Source organism: Rhyacophila brunnea, unplaced genomic scaffold, assembly GCF_057557595.1.
Source record: "Rhyacophila brunnea isolate RB1 unplaced genomic scaffold, BYU_Rbru_1.0 scaffold_6, whole genome shotgun sequence".
Classification (NCBI taxonomy): domain Eukaryota; kingdom Metazoa; phylum Arthropoda; class Insecta; order Trichoptera; family Rhyacophilidae; genus Rhyacophila; species Rhyacophila brunnea.
The window spans coordinates 32,055,346-32,068,173 of record NW_028233276.1 but is presented as its reverse complement, the minus strand read 5'-3'; the positions used below and the strand labels follow the sequence as shown (position 1 = coordinate 32,068,173).

Sequence of the window (12,828 nt, the reverse complement as noted above, 5' to 3'; positions counted from 1 at the left end):
CATTATACAATTAAATATAATACCATCTTTCCGCGGCAGTATGTAGACGAATGTTGAAATTATCGTGGAAAAAACTATACATTCTTAAAGTATACTTGAAAAAAAACCATATCGTTAGCTGGATAGACTGAACGTTTTGATTGACGCAAATGATTTAAATGATCAACAACTAGTGTCGCCTGTCTCCCACGATAAATGCTTATATCATATAGACTCTATTTTGAGTGGTGGTTTTAAACAGTAAAACGATAATCGCAAATTTATTTTAATAAAAATAGCTAGAAGTACTCTAATAGCAAGAGCTTTGATTAGTGTTGCCAAAAAAAACTGACTCATATCTATTGACCGGTTGATTTAACTTGCACTTGGAATTTTAAAACTGAATTTAACCTTATTCTATAAAGATGGAAACTAAATATACATAATATTATTATATTATGAAAGTGAAGTTGATTTTTTTTTACTAATCATCAAATGATTATGGGATTAACATATCTGAAAGTCAATTATTTGAATTGCAAATGTATTAGTAGTACGTTATAATCATTATCTAAATAGTGTGAGATATTATACTTATTTCTTATGGCAGCACTGAGATAAAAACACTTTGCAATAGTGTTATTAGCATAATATAATACAATACAATGAACAATCATTATTTATTATTTATATATAAAAATGCGTAAATTCACAAATAATCTTACGTAAAGCCTCAATTACATTGAGCTTCTTTACGAGCTGTTTATTGGCGAAATTAAAAGCAGGCGATTCAGCTACTGTGAATTGATGATTACACACAAAACTTTCCATTCGCTGAGAAGCCACAAGCCAGCGACTATTTTGACGGAACGTAGTTCGTTTTTTTACCGGGAGGTTGGTACTGCGCTCTACTGCGCAGACGCAGTAGGCCCACACGCCAGCGTGTAGCGTGTAAAGTTGACCGGCTTTCAACTTTTCTCGGTAGGGTGTTTACAACCTGCTTATTAGCTTATTCGATGATTACACTGGGCGACTTTACAGGCAGATTGTAAATTCGCCAATAAACAGCTCGTAAAGAAGCTCAATGTAATTGAGGCTTAAATAACCAAAACAATGCGTCAAAACAGACTCTTGTCTTTTAAATTTACATTCGCATATATTTTTCCTTATGGTTAAGTATTTTAAATATTCCAATTACATAGGTATTTCAATTATTTCATTTATTTTAATTAGGTACCTATTTTAATTAAGTATTTTAATTATTTTGAATATTTTAATTAGTTTAATTATTTTTATTATTTTCTTACTTCGTACAAGCGAGGTTTTTACATTTTTTTAATCAAAAAAATCCTACCCTTGTATGACAATAATTATATGACTTCATACTATCTATACCTACTGTATTTCGCTTGAATGTCACTATACTCGTAAATGTTATAAATCATAATTTGTGTATTCCTTTCAGAATCAGAACCCGAGCCAGAGCCAATACCAGTACCATCACCAACTCCAGCGGCGATCAGTTACCGTCCGTCCCCGGTCCCGACCTTCCACAACTACAGAAGACATCCCAGTGTTCGACCGCAACAGGGTTTCTCTGAACTTCCCCGGAGCCCTGTTTGGTCCATCCGTGTCCCTTCTGATTAGGTCTTCTAAGATCGTAGGCAACGTCATACAGGTGACAAATTATTATTTGATTGTTCATTATATACCCACTAATATATAGTTTATCAAACTTTTTTTTTAATTTGCTGCACTCTTATCATTGTTTTTTTCAAAATACCTCTTTCCGGAAAAATATATTTTAATCTCATCTGTTAAAATAATTTAATTTTTAGAATTTCAAAAAACTATACTTAATGCAAATTAAACAATTCTTAACTGAAATTGTAAATTATAAAATAAAATAAAAAAATAAATGACAAGGATGAAATTTCACATAACGACTGCTTAATCTACAAACCGGCTAACTCCATTTGGGAAAATTGTTCAGGAAGGCAAAATAACATAATAATTTAACAATCGAGCGGAATTTAACAATTTTATTCCAAAGATACACTATATAATACTCGTACTTTATTTTACAAATAAGATGCACTATGATTTAGGTAATACAATATTTTAGCTTCCCTTTTATATATAAAGAAAAATTATGTAAAGGGGGGAGTTGTTCCATTTACGATATTGGAAATTTGGCACCAGTTGGCTGCTTTGTGTGAAGAACGATAACGCATTTATTTTAGGAGTTTTAGGAGGTTTAGGAGTTTTTGAAATTTATGTGAGCATAGAAAACATGCTTTATAATAAAATGCCGTTAAAACCTCATTTTTGGTCAAAATTGCTGTTAGCTGGTTTGCTGATTAAGCAGTCTATAACCATACTAAATTGGTCACTAATTTTAATAGGTAATGAAATCAGTAAAATTAAAAATAATAACTAACGAAAAGGATGAGCGTGGCATGTTCCTTCTAATTTTTGTATATTAGGCTCTTTATTATGTCAATGATTTATCTTCAAATCAACTGATACCTACATCCTACAATTTATCACAGGCAACAATACAGGATAACGTTTGTGTATCCACCTTTTCATATAATTTTAAATTATTCGTTCGTCGAGTATTTCCCATCAGTTACTCAACTTTCCCTTTTTTATAGTGTTATAAGAAGACACAAAACATAATAAGATTTCCACGACTGATGACAATTAATGGAAAGTTGAGTATTTATTTGTGATGGTGAAAAACAAGTGTTTTTAATTTATAACGCCTCAGTGTCCTCTGCCAACTATATTTACGTTTATTCAAGTTGAAGAATGACAATGGTGGGGTATAGGTTGTATGGTCAATTTTGATACAGGTTACGTGAATTTGGACATTTGAGAATTTGATAGAGAGAAGACGCTATTATGAGCGTTGAAAATATTATCTACTTAATTATTTTTTAAATATTTATTCCAGAGCTCCGCTGAACGGTACCAAGCCTTCTTGCGCCTCTTCCGGCCACTTTTCCGAGGAGTCTTCTCTATCAAAGGCTTGGATCCAATCACCACCACTACCACCGCAAAACCAAAAACTACGAAAAAACCTGTCAAGGTCACCACTACTGCTTCAAGTGGATTGGCCAACGAAATAAGATAAAAATATAAATTGAAACATTAATATTACTTTCGCCATTTGTAATTTTATATTTATGTAAGATTTTCTTTATGCAAAGAAATTTTCTTTCAAAATGATAAATATTTTTTAAAAAATAAATTCTTTACTTTGAGAACTGTATTATTTTATTTTTAAACTAAAGAATAAAAAGGCAACTATTAATCCTAAATATTAAATAACGGGTACATATTATTTTTAAAAGTTTATAATTAATAATATTATTTTATTAAATATGGTCTGCAATAAAATAAAAAAATAAAATTTTTAGGAAAACAATAATACCCAGAAATAGTTATAAACTAAGTAACGATTTTTTCAATATCATATTTCTTTTTTTTCTTTGTGCTATAGTATAATATTATAAATTTTTGCCATGACTAAGATTTATATAAGAAAAATTTACGGATTACGTAAAATAATAAAAAAAATAATTTATACATTTTACAAGTTATTAATTTATTCAATGAAAGATTATGCTGTAATTTTATTATTAGATTTTTATGATATTACAATGTTTCACCTGTTTCTTTTTAACATATTTTGTAGTAAACGAAAGTTTATGCTAATTGTCTAGTAAAGGTTTATTATCGATTTTTAACAATAATTTGACACATCGATGTAATATCGTTATATTCTTTCATGAACCCTGGTATATCTAATGTTACAATAAATATCCAAAATAGAAACAAAAAATGGCTTTTATTATAATGATTTTATATCGTCAGTAAGAAAACCCAGTTAATAAACAAACAACATTTGGTCCTCACAGAATAGAGCCTTGGTTTCCATGCAACTCCTGGTCGGCTGAATGCAGCCCGCCATACCCATATGGATTCCAAGTTCAATGGAAATACCTCCATCTATTATTTGAACATGGTCACCAGCTCGACGGGAGACCGGAAACCCGCAGAGGTGTGTCGGCGTCAATACTTGCAGGACTGCAGATGTATTTGTCTTAGAAAACCCACACGAGTTCGCGGCGAGCCTGTATACGGTTTCCTCTAACCGTTCGATCGTCGGGTCAAACACGACTGCATCATCTGCGTACTCTAAATCTTAGTCTTTTTTCGCATGCTTCAGTGGCGTTATCATGGTATAAGCATATCCCACTATTGGGACGAACCGTTATACGCATTATGAAATCCAGCATGATGATAAAAATAAAGGACGCAAGTACATAGCCTTGCTTGACTCCTGACGTGATTTTGAAGAGGTCAGGGAACATTCTAGCTATGCGGCACTCGGTATTGGTGTGGGCTGTAATCGTGGTGCATTGGATGATTACAACTGGCGCATTGCATCTTTGCGGCAACTTATTCTTTTGAAGTAGGCCCCATAACTGAATCCATCTTCATATTTTCAATACCTGAGTGCTGATTAAAAGCAAAACAAAGTCGCGAATAACTGATTAAAATTTGACGAATTCTCTGCTGCTTTCAGTAACAAATTTAACACCAAACATTGAAAGACTAACGAAATCCAAACGCTCAAAAGCTCTCAGTGCTCCATCCCGCTCAGAGCTCGCTCTCTCGCTCTCTCTTTCTCTCTCTCTCTCTCTCTTATCACGTCCAACAACTGTGGCACAGTTATCTTCACCAAACAGGACTCTCCGGCAGCAGTAGCACCATCAGCGGGGTCCACGACAGCGATCACCCTCTCGTCCAAGAGATCATTTCTGACTATTGTAGATTGGTGCTCCAATAAACGTGTGTGTTTTGAACTGGCATAAATGAATTAATTTAATTGCGTGATTGAGTTATTTCTTTTCCTCCCCTAAGAGAAGCATATCCTACCCCTACCCCTATTTTCCAACCCCAACCGTGAACGTAAGAAGGTAAAAAAGGTTCTTGAGTTGTATGGCGCATCTGAACTCGTCTGTGAAAAAAATTGGCGCATTATATGCAAAAGGTTGGCCACCCCTGCTGTAGGTAGACAGTCAACTGTAGAGAACACTTATCACAGTGACCAACTCCCATAGCCCAGCAGAATCTGCCATAGAGAATCACGGTGAGGGCATTCAAATGTCGTTTCATCCTCCGTCATTTCATCATCTTGCCGTCCACGAAGCAGCGGGCGAGAGGTATATTTATATCTTGAGACTGCTGCAGGAGGCATCGGAAAGTTTAAATGTAGTCCAAAATATATCTATAATAATAATAATATCAATGGATTATTGCGCAGATGCTGTATATTATATTATTATGTCCAGTGTTTTGAGAAAATTTAAATCGAAGGGAATTAATGAACCTATACCTACCTAGTATTAAATAATAATATGTATTTCAATCAGACAATATTTTCCCAAATACAAAAACTCTTGACAAAAACATTCGTCTAGAAGTCCTAGAGATGGAGCCTAAATATATGAAATTGGAACAAAAAAAGAGCTTCTGGTCTACTGATTCAGTTTGCTACAAGTGACTTTGCATCGTAGGTTCATTCGAAGAGAACTTCACATTAATTTTATACAATGCTGTACCCTAGAACTGAACTATATTAAGTGCCAAATACAAAATTTCTCAGTAGAGCCATTTTAAGTTTATTGAAATGTATTTTTTCTTCTGTATTAAAGTTTTGGCAAAAGTTTTATAGTTCTTAATTTTTTTTGAGATGACATTTGATTATTTTATATACTTATCACAGTCTATGTGCATATTTCAGTGTTTTAACTTAGTTATATAGAAAATAAACACTTAATACTATTTAGCTTTAAGAAAAAAATATTATGTTACTTTTAGTACTGCTTCAAATAGTATTATGTGCCATTAACATTCAGTGAAGGGATATATTATGTTGAATAAAGTACACTCAATATTGATTTAAAAATGTATATTAATTAATAATATTACAAAAATAGGTATGTATGTTTTAATAATAATCTCGAATAGTGGGATTGCAAAACTGGAAATTTATTAATATGATCTCGAACATTTTGTTTAATAAATTCTGGTATTTTTGTGTTCAACATTTCCTCCAACTGAGTTTTTAGATAGTGCAGTAGTAATAAATGTTTGTGAAATATTTAAGGTATTTAAAAAAAATACTTTGCACACTTTAATAGACTGACCATCTAATTCAAAGTAGTATTGACGTGTATGATTTCTTTTATCGATCCTTTTATCATTTGTTATTTTCTTCCTTTTTATCGGTACGGACTTTACATTTAACGCAACAAATTGCCGTTTGTGGTCAATGTTTTTTTCACTTTTCCAAAATGCCTTGTGAATTTCATTTCTATGATGAGCTGAAAATGTATGGAACATTTAAGGCGACATTCTGTCTTGCAGGGTGCTTTTTGTGCTGGGATAGTTTGTGTTTTAGTCGTACGTTCCTCTCCTGCTACTACTTTTTGTTTTCTAATGTTATTTTTCCAATTGAATGGATTTCTCTTTCTTTTTTTCTCTTTCTCACATTCAGTTGTGCTTCGTCCACGATATTAGTCAAATTTTGATTATCTGCATCTGAAATTTCCGAAATTGATACATCTGATTCAGAACCATTCTCACTTTGATGGTAATCAGGATCGTCAGCTATACAATCTTCATCGATATGTGTAGATGTTTCATGTACAATATTAATGTTATCGCATTGAAGAAGATCTGAAGTCTCGGAAGCAAGAGTGGGTTGTATTGGTTTAACCGATGTTTCCAACACTTCATAATAAGCGATGTTACCACTCTGACCAAATGCATACAGATTATCATCACACACAATATCACTATGGCGGCTTATTTCTTGATAACCAGCCAGTTTTGTCGACATAAATCAAGTCATCTAGGGGTGCATTTATTTGCCTTTCAATTGATGAACTCCCTGCATATAAAACGAAAATGACCCATTATCAATCTTAAAAAATTATAATATGAATACTGTATTTTTGTTTCACGGATCTTTTGTCAAATCAAATTAAGGGGGGACATGCTCGTCGAAGGTCAAAATTGAGTTTTTATTGTATTTTCAAACCATGATCCTGGACACTCCTTAAACGTTGTAGATAATCTATTTATATAATTTTGAAGCCTTATTATCCTTTATAGTTATTTTAAACATTTGATGACTGCATAAAGTATTTTTGTTACATAAAATAGTATTCTTTTAAACCTCTCGCTCTAATGTTTTAGAATATAGTCATATTTCGGTACATAACTGTGCAGTGGTGTTAAGATTTTTTACATTTATTAATTTTTAAACGCATTTATAAAACTATTAGCATAATTTATTACGAGATAATTTTTGTAAAATATTCACGATAAAAAATTATATTGATAATCTCTGTGATCCCAAATTTGACAAGAATTAGGCATTTTATTATTCAAAAAATCGGCAAGATTAACACATTTGAAGATAATTCTAAAGATACTCATTATAAGCTATGTCTTTGACCATTCAAGTGTGATAAACATCTTATGAATAATGATTGCTTTATAAGAATTATTGACCTAAGAATAAGGTAGTGTTTTTTTGAAATACGCCATTTCTTTTGTCATTCCCTAGTTGTTAAGCTACAACATACGGCAGTAGCCATAAATTGACAAACTATAATTAAAGTAGGGAGTAAAATTATGTTAACGCGCGTGTTTGAACATGTACCGTTTAAAAAAAAATAAAAAAAAATTCGGTTAGGTACATGTTCAAACACGCGCGTCAATATCATTTTACTCCCTACTTCAATTATAGTTTCTCAATTTATGGCTACGGCCGTATGTTGTAGCTTAACCACTGGGGAATGACAAAAGAAATGGCGTATTTCAAAAAAACACTACCTTATTCTTAGGTCAATAATTATTATAAAGCAATCATTATTCATAAGATGTTTATCACACTTGAATGGTCAAAGACATAGCTTATAATGAGTATCTTTAGAATCATTTTCAAATGTGTTAATCTTGCCGATTTTTTGAATAATAAAATGCCTAATTCTTGTCAAATTTGGGATCACAGAGATTATCAATATAATTTTTTATTGTGAATATTTTACAAAAATTATCTCGTAATAAATTATACTAATGGTTTCATAAATGCGTTTAAAAATTAATAAACGTAAAAAATCTTAACACCACTGCACAGTTATGTACCGAAATATGACTATATTCTAAAACATTAGAGCGAGAGGTTTAAAAGAATACTATTTTATGTAACAAAAATACTTTATGCAGTCATCAAATGTTTAAAATAACTATAAAGGATAATAAGGCTTTAAAATTATATAAATAGATTATCTACAACGTTTAAGGAGTGTCCAGGATCATGGTTTGAAAATACAATAAAAACTCAATTTTGACCTTCGACGAGCATGTCCCCCCTTTGGATTTAATACTATTCGGCTAATACAAAATTAAAAAATATGTACTATTTCCAAACTCAAATAATCGAGCTACACTATTATTTTAAATATCAGCCAGGTTTAACATACAATTTAACAACATTGTTTGATTTCATAAAACTGATTATAAATTCCTACCTTTCGTTTCTGAATCGTTGTATTCTGGATTTAACGTTATATTTTGATACTGCGGTAGCAATTCATCACAGTTATCAATAATATTATTGGTTTGTATTTTCACTAAGTCCAGAATACGTTTACTTCTCTCCGACATTATTGTAATTAACTTTTCTTATTTGGAATAAATGTTTCAATGAAAAACTGTTTCAAACATTCGCACAAAGGAGTTAATACAACAAAAATGTGCGGTCGTCTGTCAAGTGTCAAACATTGTTCGTACTAACTCCGCAAGATAACACTTAATACTGTTTAATTGTATTGGTTGTTTTGACTGAATGGACTTAATATCAATAAATAACAAAACACCCACAACTAAAGAGTATTAAAAGACTTAAGTATTCTTTGATTCCAAAATCAAGATGCACTTAATATTCTTTAAAACGCAATATCTCAGGAAATAATTGATATAGGAGTAAATACTGTTTACCATGGTAAAGAAGAGGCAAAATCATGAAGTTTGGTGCAATAAAGTGACTTTTGAAAATTTTGGAGTTAATACAGTTCGGTTCTAGGGTACAGAATGATATTCCACTATAATTTCAGATTCACCCAATAAGTTAATTACATAAATGATTATGAGATTGTCAAAATAAACCTTGAATAGTTAAATTCATAGAATTGAATAATGTATAAATAAATTCAACTCCAATTTGACATTTCACGAATCACATATACTTATTTGCCATATTGAAGCAGCTATTTAAAATATAAAATTTTGCATAAATACCTTTGTAAAGATACTCCTTCGTCGATTTTGTGTAGGCAGTCAAAACCTAGACATTTATTTTTAAGATAAATAATCACACACATCATAAATGACTACAAATAGTTTATGTAAACAAAGCAACAGACTTCAAAACAGAACGCGAGCCGCGGTTTTTTTTTTGGGGATGCCAATAAAAAAAGATAATAATAACCTTTTTATTAATACAACCACAATTATGTACAATCGTTCGATTCGAAAATCGAACTGCATTCAAAAATCTAGAGAAAAAAACCATAGATATAGTGTAACTATATTATAATACCTATAGGTAAGTAAGTATGAAAGATAAGACAACTATATAAGATTCAATACTTATTTAATTACAGGTAAGCATAAAATACTTTAAAAATAGTTTTAATACCTACTTATTTTTTATTATCAAATAATTGTTGGAAAGCTTTAAATATACGGAATGTTTATACTGCACTGCTAAGTAAAAAGACAGTTTTTAGACAATTGTCTATTTAGAGAGTATGTCAAAACAATCTAATAATTTTCTACAACAATAAAATTTTAATAAATTTTATACTTTTATTTTACCAAGAACGCTGGCATTTTACTTAGCAGGGCAGTATAGGCTCCAAGCCCAAAAATATTAGATTTAAGGCGAAGTCTTCACTGAGCCTTTTTTAAAGAGGCACCTAGCAGAAAAATACGAAGCTTGCAATTTGAGACATTTTTTTGATAATTTACAATTTCATCTGTATTAATGAATAAATATGTATCTGAAAACATTAAAAAGAAAAATATTTTTTATTTTAAGTCAAAGATAAACTTACAATTATTGTAAAAAATGTAATAAAATGTGAATTTGTTGAATCGGACCGCACCCTCTTATTACATATATTTTATGGTCATATTTATTATTAAAATTTAGTTTATTAAGTTTTCTAAGCATCACTTAAGAGATTTTTGACTAATTCATAGTTTTAATATTTTTTATATCTATTTTAAAAAACATTGATTTTTATAAAAAATATAAATGTGTATAACTTGAAATCCTTTTTATTTATATCAATCAAGCTTCAATATTAGGACCATACATAAATAAAATTTAATAAGCAAACCAAGAGCTCACGCGACAAGAGCAGTGAACAGTGAAATGAGTGAGGATCGAAGAATTAACCTAGGATTTTTTTATAATATGTATGTTTACTGAGGTATTTCAAAATGATGTCAAATATTTTCACAGAGTGGTTAGGTACCTATACAATAGGTGAATAGGGTATTGGTGTGTGTAGCAGGTAGGTACATTTATGTGGTTTATTTGATTTTATATGATTAATATTATTTTTATTACCAAAAGGAATCCTTACTGTCACAATTTTATACCCACTGTTGTAATAAATGTCACTTTCAATAAAAATATAAAATAATATTGATAGATGAAAAAATGTTCATAATAATATATTGAAAGAAAATGTTTTTAGCTGCTTATCAACTTTTAGTGACGTCAAAAATGTAGAGTATAGTTTATTATTTTATTATCTTACATAAAAATATCATCAAATGTAAATTATTGGTCATTTACAATAAAACTACCATAAATAAATAATCGCTGATAAATAATATAAGAGCCATCTATCATTTAAATCAAACACTTACTCGATTGTCTCAATGGTTGATAAAAGTTCTACGAAATCATCGACAGATGCCTATTTTCGCATTGATTAAATATAAAAGGCTAATAATCATATAAAATTATCTAAATCTAAAAGTATATTTTAATACTTCGCAAATCAACCAACTTCTCATCGATCTCAAATTATCATAGCACTACATTATACCATGAAAGGATCTATCTTTTACAAATTCATGCGGCTAATATAATATACTTATAATATATTATATACCTATAAGTGTTATTTTTTACAGTAATGATCAGAATAACAATATTTATGTATTTTTTAGAAGTATATTGTTGCTGCTAACGTTTTTCTAAACACTGGTATATAATATTAATACGTGTTTTTTTTGTTGAAAATCACGACATCGAATAAAAACTTAAATACAGTTTTCTTTCATAATATTGTATCGAAAACATCATTGTTATATTTGTATACTATGTCATTTATCATCTATAGATACAAATATAAGTATTTACTATATAATGGATAATAAATATTAAATGATTTTCTTCGTATATAGTTTTCTTTCTTTCCCCTGGTTGTATTATTATTAATGTTAATTACTATTATTTTACTCCTGGCATAGGTATTATATAACACATATTATTATAATATTTCACGACTGCGCCAAGGATAGCTGCCATGTCTGACTGAATGCCAACAAGAATTGCCACCCCCTCAAATATAAATATATTGTTCAATGTTAATACTAATTATTAAATAAGAGTGAAAATAATTGTTTTATTCATTTGTTGAAATATTTCTGTATTCAAAAAAAAATAGAGTTGATTCCATCTTTGAAACAAATGAATGCGAAAAAATGGCTCTTAAAATTTTATAACTTTATAAGTAGGTCCATTTCCTGGCACATTTTGTCGTATATTTTTTTATTATTTTATATTGCAAAAACATTTTATGCCTATTATATTAATTACCGATCTGTTCTGTTGGTACTTCTAGAGAATGCTTTTCAGTATTTATTTTGCAACTGCAACTGTGATGCATTAGTCATGGGTCTTGGACATATGCAAGATATGTAGATTTAACTTGATATCAATTGACGACTAAGTTTTCATAATTGAATGTACTATATATTTTTTTACAATATTAATAAAAAAAAAACTGATATTTTAAAAAACCTAAAACCTACCACGAGGGAGTTGCGAACTAAAGAAAAACTGAATAAGACTCAATTGAGACTTCGTAGCTAAAAAAAAAAAAAAGGCTCGCGAACAAATTATTTGGCGTCCACACTGGTTACTGTATCTGTGGGTCTATTCTATACACAAGGCCGCTAAAGTGATAAAGTGATACTATTTATTACATACATTATGTATTGAGGTATTATAATTGTTACAATAAGTAAGCCGTCTCATCAATCAAAACTATCTCTCTCTCTCTCGCTCTAAATTTTATCACAGCCAAGAGACACACTGTTAAAATATAACAGTTATTGCAACAATACCAACCAACTTATTGTAATTGTTACAATAAGTGCTAATAACTCCATACAAACCTACCCTAGTTAGCTGTAAATACTATCACTTTATCACTTTAGCGGCTTTGCGTATTTAATGCTCGCTAATGGTTAAAGTTACGGCTCGCTAATGAGTATCCGACATTATATTACGTAAAATTACTTTAACACTATTCCAAAATTTTATTAAAGCCAATTCATTTGCGTTAATGACAATTTAATAAATTGTGTTTACTTTCTTACCAATAAGTATTATTTATTATTACTACTAACCAAAAATTATAGCTTGTGAATTATCGACAGTATTAAATTGATTGA

General features: G+C 30.2%; 1 protein-coding gene across 1 annotated transcript in view; it reads left to right on the top strand.

Moving 5' to 3' along the window:
- The window catches only part of LOC147065567 (uncharacterized), a 97,748-nt gene extending 94,501 nt beyond the window's left edge, over positions 1 to 3,247 (top strand). Inside the window, exons 5-6 of the mRNA XM_085956666.1 lie at positions 1,445 to 1,657; positions 2,939 to 3,247. Of these exons, the coding sequence (XP_085812792.1) occupies positions 1,445 to 1,657; positions 2,939 to 3,118 (393 nt within the window). The 3' untranslated portion in view covers positions 3,119 to 3,247. The remainder of the gene's footprint in view (positions 1 to 1,444; positions 1,658 to 2,938) is intronic.
- The last annotated feature ends 9,581 nt before the right edge of the window (positions 3,248 to 12,828 follow it).